This window comes from Tyto alba, unplaced genomic scaffold, assembly GCF_018691265.1.
Source record: "Tyto alba isolate M040663 unplaced genomic scaffold, T.alba_DEE_v4.0 Super-Scaffold_26, whole genome shotgun sequence".
Taxonomy (NCBI): domain Eukaryota; kingdom Metazoa; phylum Chordata; class Aves; order Strigiformes; family Tytonidae; genus Tyto; species Tyto alba.
The window spans coordinates 5,478,589-5,494,474 of NW_024881300.1; the positions used below are offsets into that span (position 1 = coordinate 5,478,589).

At 50.0% G+C, this 15,886-nt stretch overlaps 1 protein-coding gene across 1 annotated transcript; it reads left to right on the top strand.

The window, feature by feature from the left end:
- Positions 1-3,941, top strand: IRX3 (iroquois homeobox 3). The gene is made up of 4 exons (XM_042797773.1): positions 1-597; positions 1,147-2,278; positions 2,820-2,886; positions 3,575-3,941. The coding sequence occupies exons 1-4, from the start codon at positions 376-378 to the stop codon at positions 3,627-3,629; spliced, it is 1,476 nt and encodes a 491-aa protein (XP_042653707.1). The 5' UTR covers positions 1-375; the 3' UTR covers positions 3,630-3,941.
- The last annotated feature ends 11,945 nt before the right edge of the window (positions 3,942-15,886 follow it).

Sequence of the window (15,886 nt, forward strand, 5' to 3'; positions counted from 1 at the left end):
GAGGGGCTTGTGAGAGACTAGAAATGTCAATCAGAGCCCAGAGTCCCAATAATCTCAGGCAATCTGTTAGGACCTGACCTGGGTCCACTCAGATCAATAGGAAAAGTGAGAGAAGAAAGAAGCGATCGGATCGTTTACCGCGGCGGCCGAGGACAGGAGGGAGCCCGCGGCCTCCGCGCACCCCCGGCTCCCCCCCCATGTCCGCCGGAGTTTGCGGGAGGCGCTGAAAGTGCGGGCGGCCGGCGAGGGCTAGCGACCCGCTCCCTCCTCCGCTCCCGGCCCTGCTACTTTCTCCCCTTTCTCTCCCTTCTTCCTCTCTTCTTCCCCCCCCTCCCTCCTCCTCCTCCCCCCCTCCCCTGCCCCCGCTCCCCCACCATGTCTTTCCCCCAGCTGGGCTACCAGTACATCAGGCCGCTTTATCCGGCGGAGCGCCCGGGGAGCGGCGGCTCCCGCGGCGGCGCCGAGCTGGCCCCGTCCGGGACCCTCTCCAACGTGCTCTCCTCCATGTACAGCGCGCCCTACGCCGCCGCCGCCGCCGCCCAGGGCTACGGAGCCTTCCTGCCCTACGCCGCCGAGCTGCCCATCTTCCCCCAGCTGGTAAGAGGCCCCCCCCCCCCCCCCCCCCCCCCCCCCGGGGCTGGCCGCTCGCTCCCCGGGACGCTCGGGCCGGGGCCGGTTCGCGCCGCGGGATCGGCCCGGGGGGACCGCCGGGGAAGACGCCGGGAGGGCTGTCAGGGGGGACGGGGCGTCAGCGCTGCCCTGGCCCGGGAGAGCCGCCGGAGAGGGGCAGGGCTGGAGCGGCGACCCCGCGGCTTCGCCCCCCACGCCACACCACACCCCCCCCCCCCTCCCCCCCGTACCCCCGCCACCTCCGCCCGCAGGGTTTGACGGCCGCGGGGACCGGCCCCGCCGCGCACTCGCACCTGGGGGCCCGGCCCGCCTTCCCGGGCACTCCGCGGGCACCGGCCGCCCGCCTCGGCCGGGGCGCTGCCGGCGGGGCCCGCGCTGCCGGGGAGGCGGCTCAGCCCGGCCGCGGCGCCGGTGGCCGAGCGGGTTCCTCTCCCGGTAGCGGCGGCGGGATGGAGGGGCCCCGGGCCGGGCCCGGTGAGCCGTCTTAGCGGGGCCGCCCCTTCCCTCTCGCTGCAGGGCGCCCAGTATGAGCTGAAGGAGAGCCCGGGGGTGCAGCACGCCGCCTTCCCGCACCACCACCCCGCCTTCTACCCCTACGGGCAGTACCAGTTCGGGGACCCGTCGCGGCCCAAGAACGCCACCCGGGAGAGCACCAGCACGCTCAAGGCCTGGCTCAACGAGCACCGGAAAAATCCCTACCCCACCAAGGGCGAGAAGATCATGCTGGCCATCATCACCAAAATGACCCTCACCCAAGTCTCCACTTGGTTCGCCAACGCGCGGCGGCGGCTCAAAAAGGAGAACAAAATGACCTGGGCCCCCCGCAGCAGGACGGACGAGGAGGGCAACTCCTACGGGAGCGACCACGAGGGGGAAGAGGACAAGAGGGAGGACGAGGAGGAGATCGACCTGGAGAACATCGACACCGAGAACATCGAGAGCAACAAGGACGAGCTGGAGGACGAGCTGCAGGACGCCGACCTCCTGCACTCCGACTCCAAGACGGACTCGGAGGGCTCCGAGGGCTTCGAGGACCTGCCCGGCTCCGAGGAGCGCTACCTCAAGGCCGCCGAGGGGGAGCCGCATCACCTCCGTCACCACCACCTCCACCATCATCACCACCACCACCACCACCACAAGTGCGAGCTCCCCGCCGCCGCCACCCCCGCCGGCCTGGAGCCCCTCAAGCCGCCCCTCCAGCCGCCGCCGCACCATCTCTCGCCCCCCTCCTCCGCCTCCTCCTCCGCCGCCTCCTCCCCGACGGACGGCGCTTTGGCCGGCACCCTGCCGAAGCCCAAGATCTGGTCGCTGGCCGAGACGGCCACCAGCCCGGACAACCCCCGCAAGTCTCCCGGCGGCGGCTCCCCGCCGGCGGCCGCCCCCCAGCCGCTGCCGCTGCCCCCCCCGCCGCCCCCGCCGCCCCACAGACTCGTCTCCTCCTGCCCACTGGGCAAGTTCCCCAACTGGACCAACCGAGCCTTCCCGGCCCACCACCACCACCACCACCACCCGCCCCCGCACCCGCTGGCCTTACTGAACACTCCCCACCTGCTGGGGCTGGGGGCCGCCCCCGCCGCCCCCCCCGCCGCCGCCGCCGCCTTCCCGCGGCCCGCGGACCAGGCGCAGAGCGCGGAGCCCGCCGGAGCAGGTGACCGCTGAGGGGACGCGGCGGGGACGGGACGGGCCGGGACGGCAGCCGCTTGCGGGGGGCTCGGCGGTGCTGCGCGGAGAGGCGCGGGGAGGCCCCGCGGGACCTTGTGCGTGGGGCCGAGGCGGGGGGGCGCCGGCCCCGAGGGTTTCTCACGGTGGCCCCAGTCCGGCGCGGCGCGGCCGTCGGGGCGCAGCGCAGGTGGCGGCGGGCGGGGGGGGGGGGGGGCCTCCGCGGCAGCTTAGTCTCAAACCCCGAGAATTACCTTCCTCCGACGGAGATAATTTTGTTGCTGTTGTTGTTGCTGCTCAAATCGTCTTTGTGGGAAGGACCCGGCCGTAAGGCTTGCTCCGGGGTTGGTTTGTTTTCCTTTCGACGGTCGCTCCTGCAGCAGAGCGGTCGTTTTGTTGTATTCGCAACTTGCTGAGAAGAGATTTTAAGTCTAGAGGCTTCATTCAGGGATGGGGGGGGAGAATAAAACAGGGGCTATAAAGGAACGCTTTTTTTTTTTTTTTTTTTTTTTTTTTCCTTCTCTTTTTAGATCGATCTAGTGCCTTGGAAGTAGAGAAAAAGTTAATAAAGACAGCTTTCCAGCCAGTGCAGAGGCGGTAAGAGATTGCTTCCTCAATCTCCCAAGGATATATAGGGGGAGTTGTAAATGGTTAGCTTATTTTCTCCGCTTCTTGAGTTCCCTTTCCAGGGCGGTTTCTTGTTCTTCCTCTGCGCGCGCGGTGGGTTATTCTGATTACATATATATATATATATATATTTTTTAAATTTTTTGCTGTTCTCTCTCCGAAGCCGGCGGGCGCTGCCCGCGGGCAGGCCGGGCCGGGCGGCCGCTGCCCGGGCGGGCGGGAGCGCACCGGGGGCCGGCGCCGGCCTTTCCCCCGAGCACCGCCCGCAACGGCAACGGCAACGGCAACGGCCGCCTGCGGGGGAAATACAGCGGCTGTAGGAAAACAATAAGTTGAAATAAAAAAAAAAAACCCAAACCCAGCTAGCATGAAAACTTAAGAGGCTGAGCCTTGCTCTCCTGAGTTTGGCGTAGCAGCCCCTGAAATCCATTACTCTTTTGATTGTCTGAAACCACGGGGATCGGGCCCGTGGTATTTTCGTACCTAAATGAATTTGCTCTAAGTCCCTCTGAAAACTTTTTATATTTAGAAATCTATTTTTTAAAGTATAACAACAACAACAACAAAACTAGTTGTACCCATAGTATAAAATACCGTGCCAGCCCAATCTGACTAGAAATTCTATTAAATATTTTTTTCTGTGTCATTTTTTTTCCAGGCCCCAGAACCAACTTGATGCCGCTATGGTTCTATCGGCGTTGTCATCATCATAGTTAATTTTTTATTGTTGTTGTAATGATTGTAAAAAGAAATCTCTGTATAGTTACAACTCGTAAGCATGTCCGTATATTAAAACTAAAAGGAAAAAAAAAAAAAAAACCAACCCGCTCTGTACTATCATCTGGATTAGCTGAGTTTGTGAGGTTTTTTGGAAGTCCAGTGAGAATTAGGTGTTTCGATTTTTTTTTTTTTTGGTTGTTGTTTGTTTTTGTACATACAGTAAAAATGTACATATGTGTGAACCAAATTGTACAAGAAAGTATATATTTTTGGCTAATAAATAAACTGTTGCCACTTTGACTACACTCTCTTCTCCCACCTCCGGAGTTATTTTTCTCCACCCTGTCCCCCCCGTGCCGTCACCCCCCGCCTCTCCCTCACCGCCCCCCCCGCCGGTTACTGTTTGGCCGCGGCAGCCGAGGCCGCGGCGGGAGCAGCGCATCTTCGGGCGGAGCGCGGGAGCGGCGGGGCCGGGGCTGCCCGCAGGCGGAGCGGGGTCTGTGCCGTGGTCGGGGGGTGCCGTGCCGGTGCCGTGGCGGGGCCGCGCGGGGCGGGGGGGGTGGGGTGGGGTGCGGAGGGGCCCTTCCCGCGGCGGCGGCGGCGGCGGCAGCGGGGCCGAACGCTGGAGCCGCAGCGCCCCCTGCAGGCGCCGCCGCCCCGTCCCGGTGCCCGGTGGTGGCGGGGCGGCCGCGGGGCCGGGGGGGGGGGCGGAATTTAGCATGGTGCGAGCCCGTGTGTGGATCCAAGGCCAGCGCCCTGCCCCAGGGAGGCGGGGGGGCGGTGTCGGGGGGGAGCCCGGGGGGCAACCGGCAGCGGCCCGGCTGTGATCCATCGCCCCCCGAGGACCTTATTACGGTGTGCCGGCTATTGATCCCCGCCACCCCCGCCCCGTCGGAGCGCGGTGGCTGCGCGGGACGCGGGGGGGGTTAATTGAAAGGAAACTTCGAGGGTCGTCAGCGCCGCTGTGGGTCGGGAACGGAGCGGCGTTATTTCTTCTCTCCCGTCTTCCGCCCGCGCTCATCTCAGGGGTCAGGGTTTTTTTTGGGGGGTGTGGGGTGGGTTTGGGTTTCCCCCGGGCCAGCTGTGCTGCTGCTGACCGCGACCGCGGGGCCGGGAGTTACCGACCGAAACGGCGGCACCGAGAAGCGAAGCGCGACTCCGCGCACCCGGCCGGGAGCTCCGCGCCGCTCCGCGCCCCCCGAGAGCTGCGGTCCCCCCGCCGCGCCCGCAGCCGGGCCCGGCCTCCGGGACTTGTGGCTTCACGTCGTCGGCAAAAGTGCTGAAAACCGGCCCGATCCTGGAGAGAGGCGACCCCGGCCCCCTCCCGCCTCGCAGGCAGCTGGAAACCATCCCAAGGTGATGGTTGGGGGGGGGGACGGGGGCTGCTCCCCCTCCTTTCCCCTCCTCTCTTCTCAACTGACCATCCACGGGTGCCCGTGGAGGGGGCAGCTCGGGCAGGCAGAGCTCACAGGCTGGCTCCCTCCTGCTTTTGTTCCCTTAACAGCTCCGTCTGGGGTGGTGGAGGGGGTGTGTGTGTGTGTGCGCGTGTGTGCCCCCCACCCTTCCTCTCCTTACAGTCCTGGAAATGGCATAATTACAGAGGTGGTGATTAAATAGCTGGTGCTTTTCTTGTTTTGGTGACAGACCCTACGGGAGGGGGAGGGTGCTCAGAGCTAGGAAGCAGGAGTTAAAATGAAGTTAAAGTACAAACAGAAGCACATAGCTGACATGCTTCAAGTTTAGACAGTACAAGATATGCAAATGTGCAGGGCTGCGCGGTATTGACATTTTGAGGTCATAGTGATAGGAATGTATTATTTATAGGATTGGGTTGCGCTAGGCCGATAAACTACATTTTAAATCCTAGGCGTTTGTAAGTGATAAGATTTAGATATATGTTTACACTATATATGTGTGTGTGTGTGTGTGTATACACACACATTTTATATACGTGTTTGAACATTTCATGATTAATATGCTTCCTGGCAGGCATTACGGCAGGGAGAGCCCTCGTGGGGTGCGCGCCTGCAGCCACCCCGTGCTGCTGGGAGCACTGGCTGCAGCGGGGCCAGCTCTGGCCCTCCCGGGAGGCCGGGGAAGGGACCCGCAGAGTTTGCAGCAGTGTTGCCATCTCTGCTTTCTCCCCGCCACGTCTTCTTCCTTTCCCCATACGTCCTCTCAGGCCACAGCTCGCCCTGGAAACGGCATTTGCCTCCTTGCAGCTCTGTCTTTCTGCCAGGAACTGTTCCCCCTCTTTCGCTCCGACAGGCTCCTGAAACGAGGGGAAACTCTGTGGGTGGGTGGTTAGAAAACGGGTTGTTTCTCATGTAAATTTTACCCAGTCTCTCTGCACTTTGTATCCCTGCTTTTTCCTTAGCCAATTCTTGCTGAGGAAAAAAGAAAAAAAAAAAAAAAGAAAAAGATTAATGGCATGTAAAATGGGAGGGGTGGGGGGAGAGAAAGCTACAGGCAAATTTCCACATCCCCTTCCTCTGGACATCCTGGTGGGTTTTCCATAGAAACTTTCACACACTGGACAGACAGATGCTTAAAGGGGATGGAAGAAAATAATGAGACCACGATGGGAAAACAATTGCATCCCCAGCTTTCCACCTCCATTAAAGGCTCCTTTGCCTTTGCAGCAGAGCCCTCTCCCCGCGCCCTGACCGGCGGGAACGCTCCCGCAGCAGCGGCGGCTGCGTGGCAGCCATGGGAAAGCCGCCCCTTTGGCTGCTGGAAGTGAGAACTTGGTTTCCCTGCGGGGGGAAAGCAGCCTTTGTGCCCGCCCGGCTTCCCTAACGTGGAGAAAATTCCCATTAATTTTGCGAGGAAACATTTTGTTATGCGTGTTTCAACAAAACATTAAAAATCCTACTCGTTTTTTTTTTTTTTTTTTTTTTTTTTAAAATAGAAATCACTCTCGCAGCTTGACAGGCTCACTGGAGCCCCAGCCAGGCCTGCCGGAGACGGCGCAGAGAGGCCTCTCTCTCCCTCTCCCTCTCTGTTGGCTGCTCTTTTCCTGTCTAATCAATTATCTCCCTAGCTAGTCCTTCTCAAAGGTGAGAGCTCATTATGCATATTCATAAATCACAGCTCCCAGACCTGACACTGATTGATGTAATCATCTCCCACTCGCTCCCTGTCTGCGCAGGGCCGGCCGGCGAGGAGGAGGAGGAGGAGGAGGAGGCAGGAGAAAGAGCCTTCCAACTTGTCAGCCCCACTTCTGCTGGGAGCGGCTTGCCGGGCGTAGCGGGCCGTGGCCGGGTTCCCATTCACCGCGGCCAAAGTGCCCATCACGGCCCGGGGATAAGGCAGGAGAACGCTCCGTGAGCTGAGAAATACCAGTGAGATGCCTCCAGTACAGTTACCCGGACAAAACCACGAGAGTAAGGAAAAGATCTAGTACAATTTTCACAATCGGGCATCAGACCATGTGTTAAAATATACACACTCCCCGCCGCCCCCGCCAAATCTTTCATGTCAGCTAATGCCCTTGCTGTTATTTTCCTTAGATAGTTAAAGCTGGTTTATCCCCATAAGAACAGATGTATGCTGCATGGATTCCGATCATGAGTATTTAGCTATGTGATACAGCAAACATCTTCAATATTACACCTGCAGCTGTCCTCAGTAGCTATATTGTAAAAAAAAAAAAAGAAAAGGAAAAAAGTTGTGAACGATGTAAGTTACTGCTGCAAGGGTTTGAGGGCAAAAGGGCTCCTCTAGCCCAGCCTGCTGGCTTTCCAGATAGCAGCGTGTATCTCAGCTATGATTTGTTTCCCAAAGCGTGCTTCAGCATGGCAGTGTTCAAGATGCTGTTCAGATTATGTGGTTTACCTGCATGGTTAATATTTACACTTTTAAAATACCTCTTTTTATCACTTTGATCAGAACGATCAGTGTACTAAAGTAATAATACAAAAATATATGCCCTGGAAATCATAACAAGATACAAATCAAAGGGATTCCTAATCAAGTACTTTTGAGAGTGTTATCTTCCTTGTTAACAAATTGTAATAAGAAAATTAAGGCTTATAGCTTGCTTGCGTTTTATCTAAGAAAACCAATAAAGATATCAGATGTTCTTTGTTTTATATGTTTGAATGTAAAGCAGAATAATGAAGAACATGTACCTTCTAAGGCTTCATTTGCTTTATGGGTATTAACCCTTTAGGATGCCAGTGAAATTCTGAATTTGCAGAATGAGGACGACACTGTGCTGCCACCCAGGGTTTTGAGGCCCGTCTTTGCTGCAGTCAAGACAACATCTTTTTTTATTAAATGCTGAAATTGGAACAAAGCAACAATGGCTGCTTGCTAACTGTGCATGTCCAACAGGCCTCTTTACTATTCAGCAAATGGAAGATATTAAACAACATTTTGCTTAAAGGTATACTGAGGCCATTTCCATTAGGACATGGTGTCATTCATTTATTCACATGTTAAGTGGATGTCCTTGTGGCTAATGAGTAATAATCAACAGTGACTCCACTTTATTCCTTTGCTCCCAGCAATGTTAAATACTCTGATGGAGTCTCTTTGCTGACACACTAGAGAATATGGTTAAAAAGTGCTAAAGGACATTTTCAGCATAGAGCAGCCACATACACACATGCTGGAAATAGCACTTTTATTACAGTCTATTCTATTAGGCTTTGTTCCTGTTTAAGGGGTGGCGTGTGGAAACCGCTGATATTTATTTGAAGGTACTTTATACGCCTTAAAAGCAGAGAACTCTCGGTTTGAGAGTCAATGTGGTTATTGCTGGGAGATGAGCTCTTGCCCAACTGGTTTATTAAAAAAAAAAAAAAAAAAATCAAGCCTCACCTTAAGGTACCTTCTCTAGATTCTGTACATGACTTCAGATAAATGGTTAGTGGAGCAATGATTTAGGACAAAACCTTTCCTGCAAAAAATCTAGTTTGACATTTATTTTATAAAATAAAGTAACTCCCCTACCAGCTAATTAATCCATTTTATTACATCAAATGCAGCAGCTAAGTAGGCTAATAAACTATATTAATATATATTTTTTCCTTTACTTGATTGCTTACACTGGAGTCTGCAGCTTGGTTGTCTCCTGTGTCAGTTCCTAAAGTTTGAAAGGTATAAATGAATCATTCTTGGTCACGAATAAGCTTAAGTTAGAAATAAAATATGTCAATCAATCTGGTTGGAAATGTTCCTGCTGTCTAAGTTGGTTATGCAAAACACTCTAAGGTGTGTAGGCATGCTCAATTAGGTCAAGGGATCTGATGGCACTCCTAGCCATAAATGTGTGTCACTTGGATTCCTCATTATTTTTAGCAGTGGTGAAAATGCATGTCAGTAGGCCAGCTAGCCAGGCTAGAATAAAATTACTTACTGCGTATGCATAAAATTGAGGTTTTAATACATTAATATTATGCTTATTTTCAAGCAAAACAGTGAAAATAAAATATCTCTCTCTCTCTCTCTCTCTCTCAAATATATGAGTCACTCTATTGAATTTCTCAGTGATCATTAGTATAATTCACACTGGACTATGCAATACTCAAGATACCTTAGCAGTAAAATTTAAGTGCCTAAAACCATAGATGTAATGTGATACAAGGAGTAAAACATTGATTTGCTCTATTGCAGTCTAACTTGCTTCCAAGAGAGATAAAGCTTCACTAGGAGATTAGACCAGCCCCATTCCAAAATAATTTAATGAAAAAGGACACTTGAGATGGCTATTGAACAGCGGCGCTAGTGCCGGTGTTCTCAGATGGAGACTTTTGCAAGGGATTCCTACAGAAGACAATGTCAGAAATTTATGCTTGATTGATTTCCTCTGGTGTACTACATCATAGCCTGATACTAACACAAATGTTTCCATGTAATTCCAGGGAAAAAATGCTAGGAAAAGCAAGTTTTAGTGTTCATGCCTGCCCTGCTGGCATCTGGCGTAGTTGCTGAGATTACGTGAATCGGCTAAACAACCAGGGTTAAATCCTCTGGTTTTAAACTTTCCATGCTGGTACTTTGAACCACATGGAGACCTTGGGCTTGGTCACAAGAAACTGAATGCGAAACCAGCTAAACACAACCTAAAAAAAAAACATCGCTTCCAAGAATCAGAGGCAAGACTAGTACCGCAGGTAAGGCTGGTGCTTCTTAAACATGGTTCTTAAACGTGGTGTTAAAGATGGCAGTGTCCCTTTAAGAACAGCACCACACAGCTAATATTTTCTTTACTGCCAATAAAATGCAATTAAATCTCATGAATTAATATATTCACTTCAGGAATAATTCCCATTCTTTTCTTTGGATATCAAAATGGAGCCATCATCAGTCAGTTAGTTAAATAGGAGAATCTGGAGAGTAAGTAAATGGAAGAGCTTTCAAATGCAGGGCTGAAAATGCCCAATGAATGTGTAGGGGGCTTCAATAAAAAGATTTTGACTTGTGTTTTCACCCCTTTCCCACTTTGCTCATTGTTTACTGACACCGCTATGGACACAGTATTCAGTCCCTGCCCGCCCCAGCCCTGGGATGTAAAAATGTCATCTCTATTGTGCTGCCGGGCTCGCTTTGATGCTGCCGCGGCCCTTTGTGTGCCCTTCTCAATCCCTTTATAAGGCTGTCCCGATTGTCCATACTGAACATCGCCACAAAAGCTCGTCTTATTGAGAAAATAAAAAAGTCAGAGAGGGGCCAAATGACGGGAGATTGGGCCTTTGCTGTAAAAGAGCTACTATTCACATTCAGCAGTCATTTTTTCACCAAGGAATTACAGAGTTGGAACTGCAACCATGCCAACAAAGCTGTTTTAGACACTTTCTTCTTAAATTTTATTTATAATTACTAGAATTGTTTTGTTTGTTTTTTTTTGTTTGTTTGTTTGTTTGTTTGTTTTGTTTTGTTTTTATAAAAATATCATGTACTACCAAGGACAAACATTAAATCTTAGAAACAGTTGTGGAGGGTAATTTCTCCTTTCCAAAGAAAAAATAACTGCATAATGCTCATGTGCGTGTTTCGTCTGGGAAGTTTAGACAAACAGATTGTATGGCAATTCAGCTACATATATGCTACAAAAAGGGCTTGTTGTGATCATAAAATAAGCCAGAAACAGACCCCCAACCTCCCCCGTAGGAGCACATGTATTTGCAACCGAGAACCTGAGACTGAGGGTTTAAATTGCCGGTCTGGAAAACCTCTGCCAGTTGTTCTTCCCCCTAACGCTATCCTAACTTGTACCGGGTGTCCGTGGGCAGGCTGGAGACAAAGGCTGGATAAGGTCTTATTCTTTGGGAATGGGCTATCGGAATGGGAGGATGGTGATTTCATGGCTTTTGTTACCAAGGTTAGGGACCGAATTCTCTCACTGAATTAGAATGGTAACAAGTGGGACTGGGGATCTCTGGGGCTTTTGTAGTGCACTCATCTGAGAGATTGCGCTTTTCTCAGCCCTTCAGATTTATTTTGCCAAAGTTACAGGGCAATTATGGAAATGCACCCTTTGAAGCTGGGCCGATTTCTCTTTTTTTTTTCTCTTCCCTCCACCCCCAACAAAGCAAAGCCTCCCTCGCCTTCTTTCTTCAGCAAGTTGGCAGTCATTAGGCAGCGGGGCTTCCAGTGGCCATTCAAATATTCTTTTGAATAGTGCGAGAAAGTTTTAATAAATATATGTTTAAAAAATAGACTTTGAAGCTTTTTGGGAAGGACGTGTAAAATAACAGTGAGGTAACAGCGTCCTAGAAAAGTTGCTCTGTGTGTGCGAGGTGCTGGAACACAAAATGTGTCCCATGAAAAGAGGCTCAGTGCGCCGGGACTGGGGCCGGCCGGTGGCATCGGGGTGTTTGGGCGAGTGGCTGCCGGGGCGCTCCCGGTGCCTTGCCTTGCCGGCACGGCCGGCAGCTCTGCCCATCCCTCACGTCTCCCTAACGAGAGGCCCAGGACAAACAGAATTGCACTTTTGCACCTTTGTACATTATTTATCATTGGGGTTTGGAATCTTGGCGCTGCGTGTGAACGAAGACACCATATTTTTTACTTTACTTGATATACTAACGTTAAGGTAATATGTCTGAAACCAGATGGTGAGACCTGGAGCTAGGCAGGCTGTGACCAGGACTGCTTTTTGTCCAGAAGCTCACTTCTCTACATCTCTGTTCACTCTCTACTCCATTTCTTTATTTGCTCCAGAGTATTTTGCTCTTGTAAGATAAACTGGTGGTTTTCTGGGCCATTTAACAAATGCTATGGGTCAAATTCAGACTTGATGTAAGAGGGAGGAGATACCACTGGCATCCCTGAAAGTTATATACACTTACACAGGGCCTGAGTCTGGCCTGAAATCATCAGCAAAACATGGTAGGAATATTAAAGTTTCTTGTCTGAGTTTTGTAATTGGGGTGCAAATATCTTTTTTGCTCTCTATGGAGTTTATAAGGGATCCTAGGACCACATCTACAGCAGCATGGAACATAAGAGATCTGTGTTTTCTGGACATTAGGCCTTAACAAATTTTGCAGCAGAAAGTTCCTCTTAATTATGAATCTATTTAAAAGCATAAAACCCCAGCTCAGACCTCTACAGAAGTGTGCTTATAATAAATTAATACTAGTACTTCTCATGATGGATGCAGAAGATTGAATGCTGCATCTGTAGCATTCAGCACTGAATACAGAGGTTTCAACAAACTAATTTAATGTGAGCTGGGCTCAGTGGAGTTGCAGTAAATACCATGGGTAGACCATGACCTCTCCAAATCTTCTCATCCTCCTCCCCTAGTTACCTTTCACACATCTAAATTTCTTCCCCAGCCTCACACAGGTGCTGAGGATTCCTTCCTAGTCCTCTGTACTTTCCCCCAATCTGGGATCATCTTAATTTTTTCTGGAATTCATCCCATTATTAGGATGAATTCCAAATCTGCCCAAACTGGATCCATTATTTAAAAGCCCTCCAGGAGCTTTGGTGTATCTGATTCATTTCACTGTGCAGCTGGGTATGGTGTAATTTGTTTGTAATAAAGATCTGTATCCCACAACCTGTGGGACACAGATCTAGGTTCAGGTTTGGGTACAAAACCTTAAAACTGGTTTAGATTCTAATACGTTGGTCTACTCCAAGAACATTTCTAATCTTAAAAACTTAAAAGTCAAGATAAAAAAGGACAAACTTCCTCACAATATTAAGAAATATCTCAGTTGTAAATATAACAGGGTGGGGAGTTGACTCCTCTGAAAAATTCTAGTGTTCATACTGTTGGTGCCTTCTGACATAACCCTAGGAAACATGCAATGGCAAATGACCGTGCCTTGCTAGGGAAATTTAGGGAAATCAGTGCAATCCTTTCATTTCTGCCTTTGATAATTTCTATTTGTTTATTCATTTAAAAATCTACATAAATACAAAACAGCACATGTTTTGAGCCTCAAGCTTGTCACAGACACTGCCAAGGGTCAGCTAGCAGCCTGCAAGCCAGATAACACCCTCCCAACCACAGTCAGGGCTTGCCTAGCTCATGGTCTTTTTCTTGGGGGAGGCAGAGAATAGCTGCCTGGGCAGCACAGCCTGCTCTCTATCCTTGCTGCCTTGTGCAACAGAGCACCCGGAACCCCCAATCTACACGGTCCCTGTGGGAGGAGAGATATATCTTCAGACTATAGTCATGTACCTCCTAGATAAGTGGGACCCTTGTCCCACAGTTGAGGACAATTTCCCGTGCCTTTCTTTTGGCTTGTAACTATAAGTGATTGCCATGTGCATCTCCCCTGAAAAACACCGTGGTATGACATGGTGTGTGGGTTCCTCAGAGAGTCTGTCTTTCTACTGTTTTAGGTTTTCAATGCCAATAATTAAAAAGACTTTGAATCATACTTGCTAATGTGGTTTGCGGAGCACAGGGTTCGGCAGCTTCCCCAGGTGAGGGCCCTTGAGCAATCTTGCTTCTCTCCAGCAGCTCCAGCCTGCAGGTGGTTTTGGGGGGTGTGCTGTAGTAATCTGCCCTTAAGGCCACAAAACCATGACAAAGTCTCTGCCTGGAGGTAAAGGTCACAGATTTTGAATACTTTAGATATTTTGTAAACCACTTTTGAAGATTGTAAAGAAAATAAGTTTCCATGTTCAGTGCTGTCAAAAATGACCCTCAGGATGCAACGCTTCTCTGTGTGCTTCGGTCAAAGCCCACCAATAGGTGAGGCAGTCATCAACAGGGTGAGACCGTCCAGATGCCTTGGCTTACAGGGAATAATTCTGGTTCATCTGGACTGAGTTTTAACCCCTGGGCCTTGTATTTATTCTGTAGTGCAAGCTAAACAGCAGGTCAGAGTTGTGACAGTCAGTGTCTCAAAGGTTTAGAAGTAGAGGGATGGACATTATAAACTCTAATGATAAACTCAATTACAGTACAAGAGATGACGTCTCCCTACTACTTCTACTAATAGACTTTAGATATGAGTGTCTACTATTTGACTGTCAGTGGGAAGTGTATATCTCATAAGGCTCTGACCTGGTTACCTTCTAACCCTGAGCAATTAATCACCAGCATCTAACAGAGAGTAGCTCTGCACAGGAGTGTTTGGTGTCCAGCCTGTTCAAAATAATGCTTTCACCTTTTCTACAACTATCAGACCTATAACTTCCCTCAACATGGGACCACTGCTTTTCTTTGGGAGATGAACTGGCACAAAATGAGCCTCCCGCTGTAAGAGGAACCCACCAATTCCAGTCTCCTTAAAAAACAAAACAAAACAAAAATGCCCCAAACCACCCAAAACAGAGCAGCTTGTGCAGTAAAGCCACCAAATACAAAGGTCTCACTTATCAGCCGTGCTGTGCATGGGAGCAGAGAAAAAGAGCGAGGGTCCCTGTTCCCCCTCCACGTGGGTTACCGGTGTTTCTAGTGCCTGTGTCTGCAGGAGGGGCCTGGGAGTGGGCTGCAACCTGCTGTTCTTCCACGCTGGTGGGGAGGGATGGGGACTTTCCCTTCCCTTCAGTTGTAAGCAAGAGGAATGGCTTTGTCTGCAGCGGGCTGTGCAAAGTCGGAGTAAGGTAGTGAAGAATCAGGCCCCATCCATTCTTTGTAGTATTGGAGCTTTGTTTTGAAGTGCAATAAAGTACAGGTGGTGGAGGAGATAATGTACGGTACCATTCCTTTGGGATACTCGGGGAGACAGTAAGGAATTCCAAAATATGGAACGTGAGGTTTTTTTCGAACATTGATCATAAACATTAGTTCAAGAAAACACCCAGAAGTAGTAAAAATGCAAATTTGTTATGAAAGAAGAACTTACAAGTACCCGCTATGTTAGAGAATTTGTTTAAGGATATTTGATCCTCATGCAGATTTTATCAGTTTACAGTTTTAATCTGTGCATTCAGATTTTTCTTTTTTTTTAAAAAAAGGTGTGGGGGTGTCCCTTTTAAAAATCTTTTCTTTCACTTCTGCTCCAATACTTGTATTGGAGTTATTGCACTTCTGCTAAGATACAAGTGTGTTTATAGTGTAATATAAATCTGGGTTGAAGAATACCAATTTCATATAAATTAGATGGCAGAGCACTGTTCCGCTATTTTGTTGTCTAAATTATATGGAAATTGGTCTTATGCAAGGAGTAAGTCCTCACAGAACAGGGCCCTTAGGCTTTTGGTTTAATTATCATAAGCTTCCATTTAATTAAACTTATTAAATGGTTTGGTGTAAGAGCAGACTATAATTTTGCAGAAGCTTTCTGGAAGAGGAAAATATTTATGCTCTAGCTGCTTGGGAAGGAAATAACACTTTCCTTCAGAGATGTTTCCCTACGTATAAGAGTGAAGGTCACCTGGGCCATCCTAGCAGGCACCTTCAAACTCTTCATACCCAGAGGCATTTCAACGTGTTCCTTACTACAGGGCCAGTAAGTTCAGTTTGTCCTGCAGCTGGTATTTCAGTTTACAGGCTAGAAATTATAGGACAATACTGGCATATGAAGAAGCAGATGTGAATTAACCACAAATACCTGGAAACAAAGAGAGTCCTAAACCATTAGAATGGGGAGGTTTTGTGACAGAAAATATCCCCAAACCAATCAACCAACCGAAAAAAAAAAAACAAACCCAAGATCCATACCCCAAAACAAGCCCTTATTTGCTTTCAGATCAGTTTGATAAATTAGTTTTGGATATTATGTGATATGGTGTTTGTATTAAGAGAAGATGGGACTTGATGATGCAGGAAGCTGCCTCCTGTCTTTTGTTCATAGGCAAACCTTTCGTGAGGCTTTACTTTCATGAA

Coding starts and splice junctions, on each gene's coding strand:
- IRX3 (XM_042797773.1), top strand. CDS start 376: ATGTCTTTCCCCCAGCTGGGCTACCAGTACATCAGGCCGCTTTATCCG. Junction 598..1,146: donor TGCCCATCTTCCCCCAGCTG/GTAAGAGGCCCC, acceptor CTCTCGCTGCAG/GGCGCCCAGTATGAGCTGAA. Junction 2,887..3,574: donor TTCCAGCCAGTGCAGAGGCG/GTAAGAGATTGC, acceptor TTTTTTTTCCAG/GCCCCAGAACCAACTTGATG.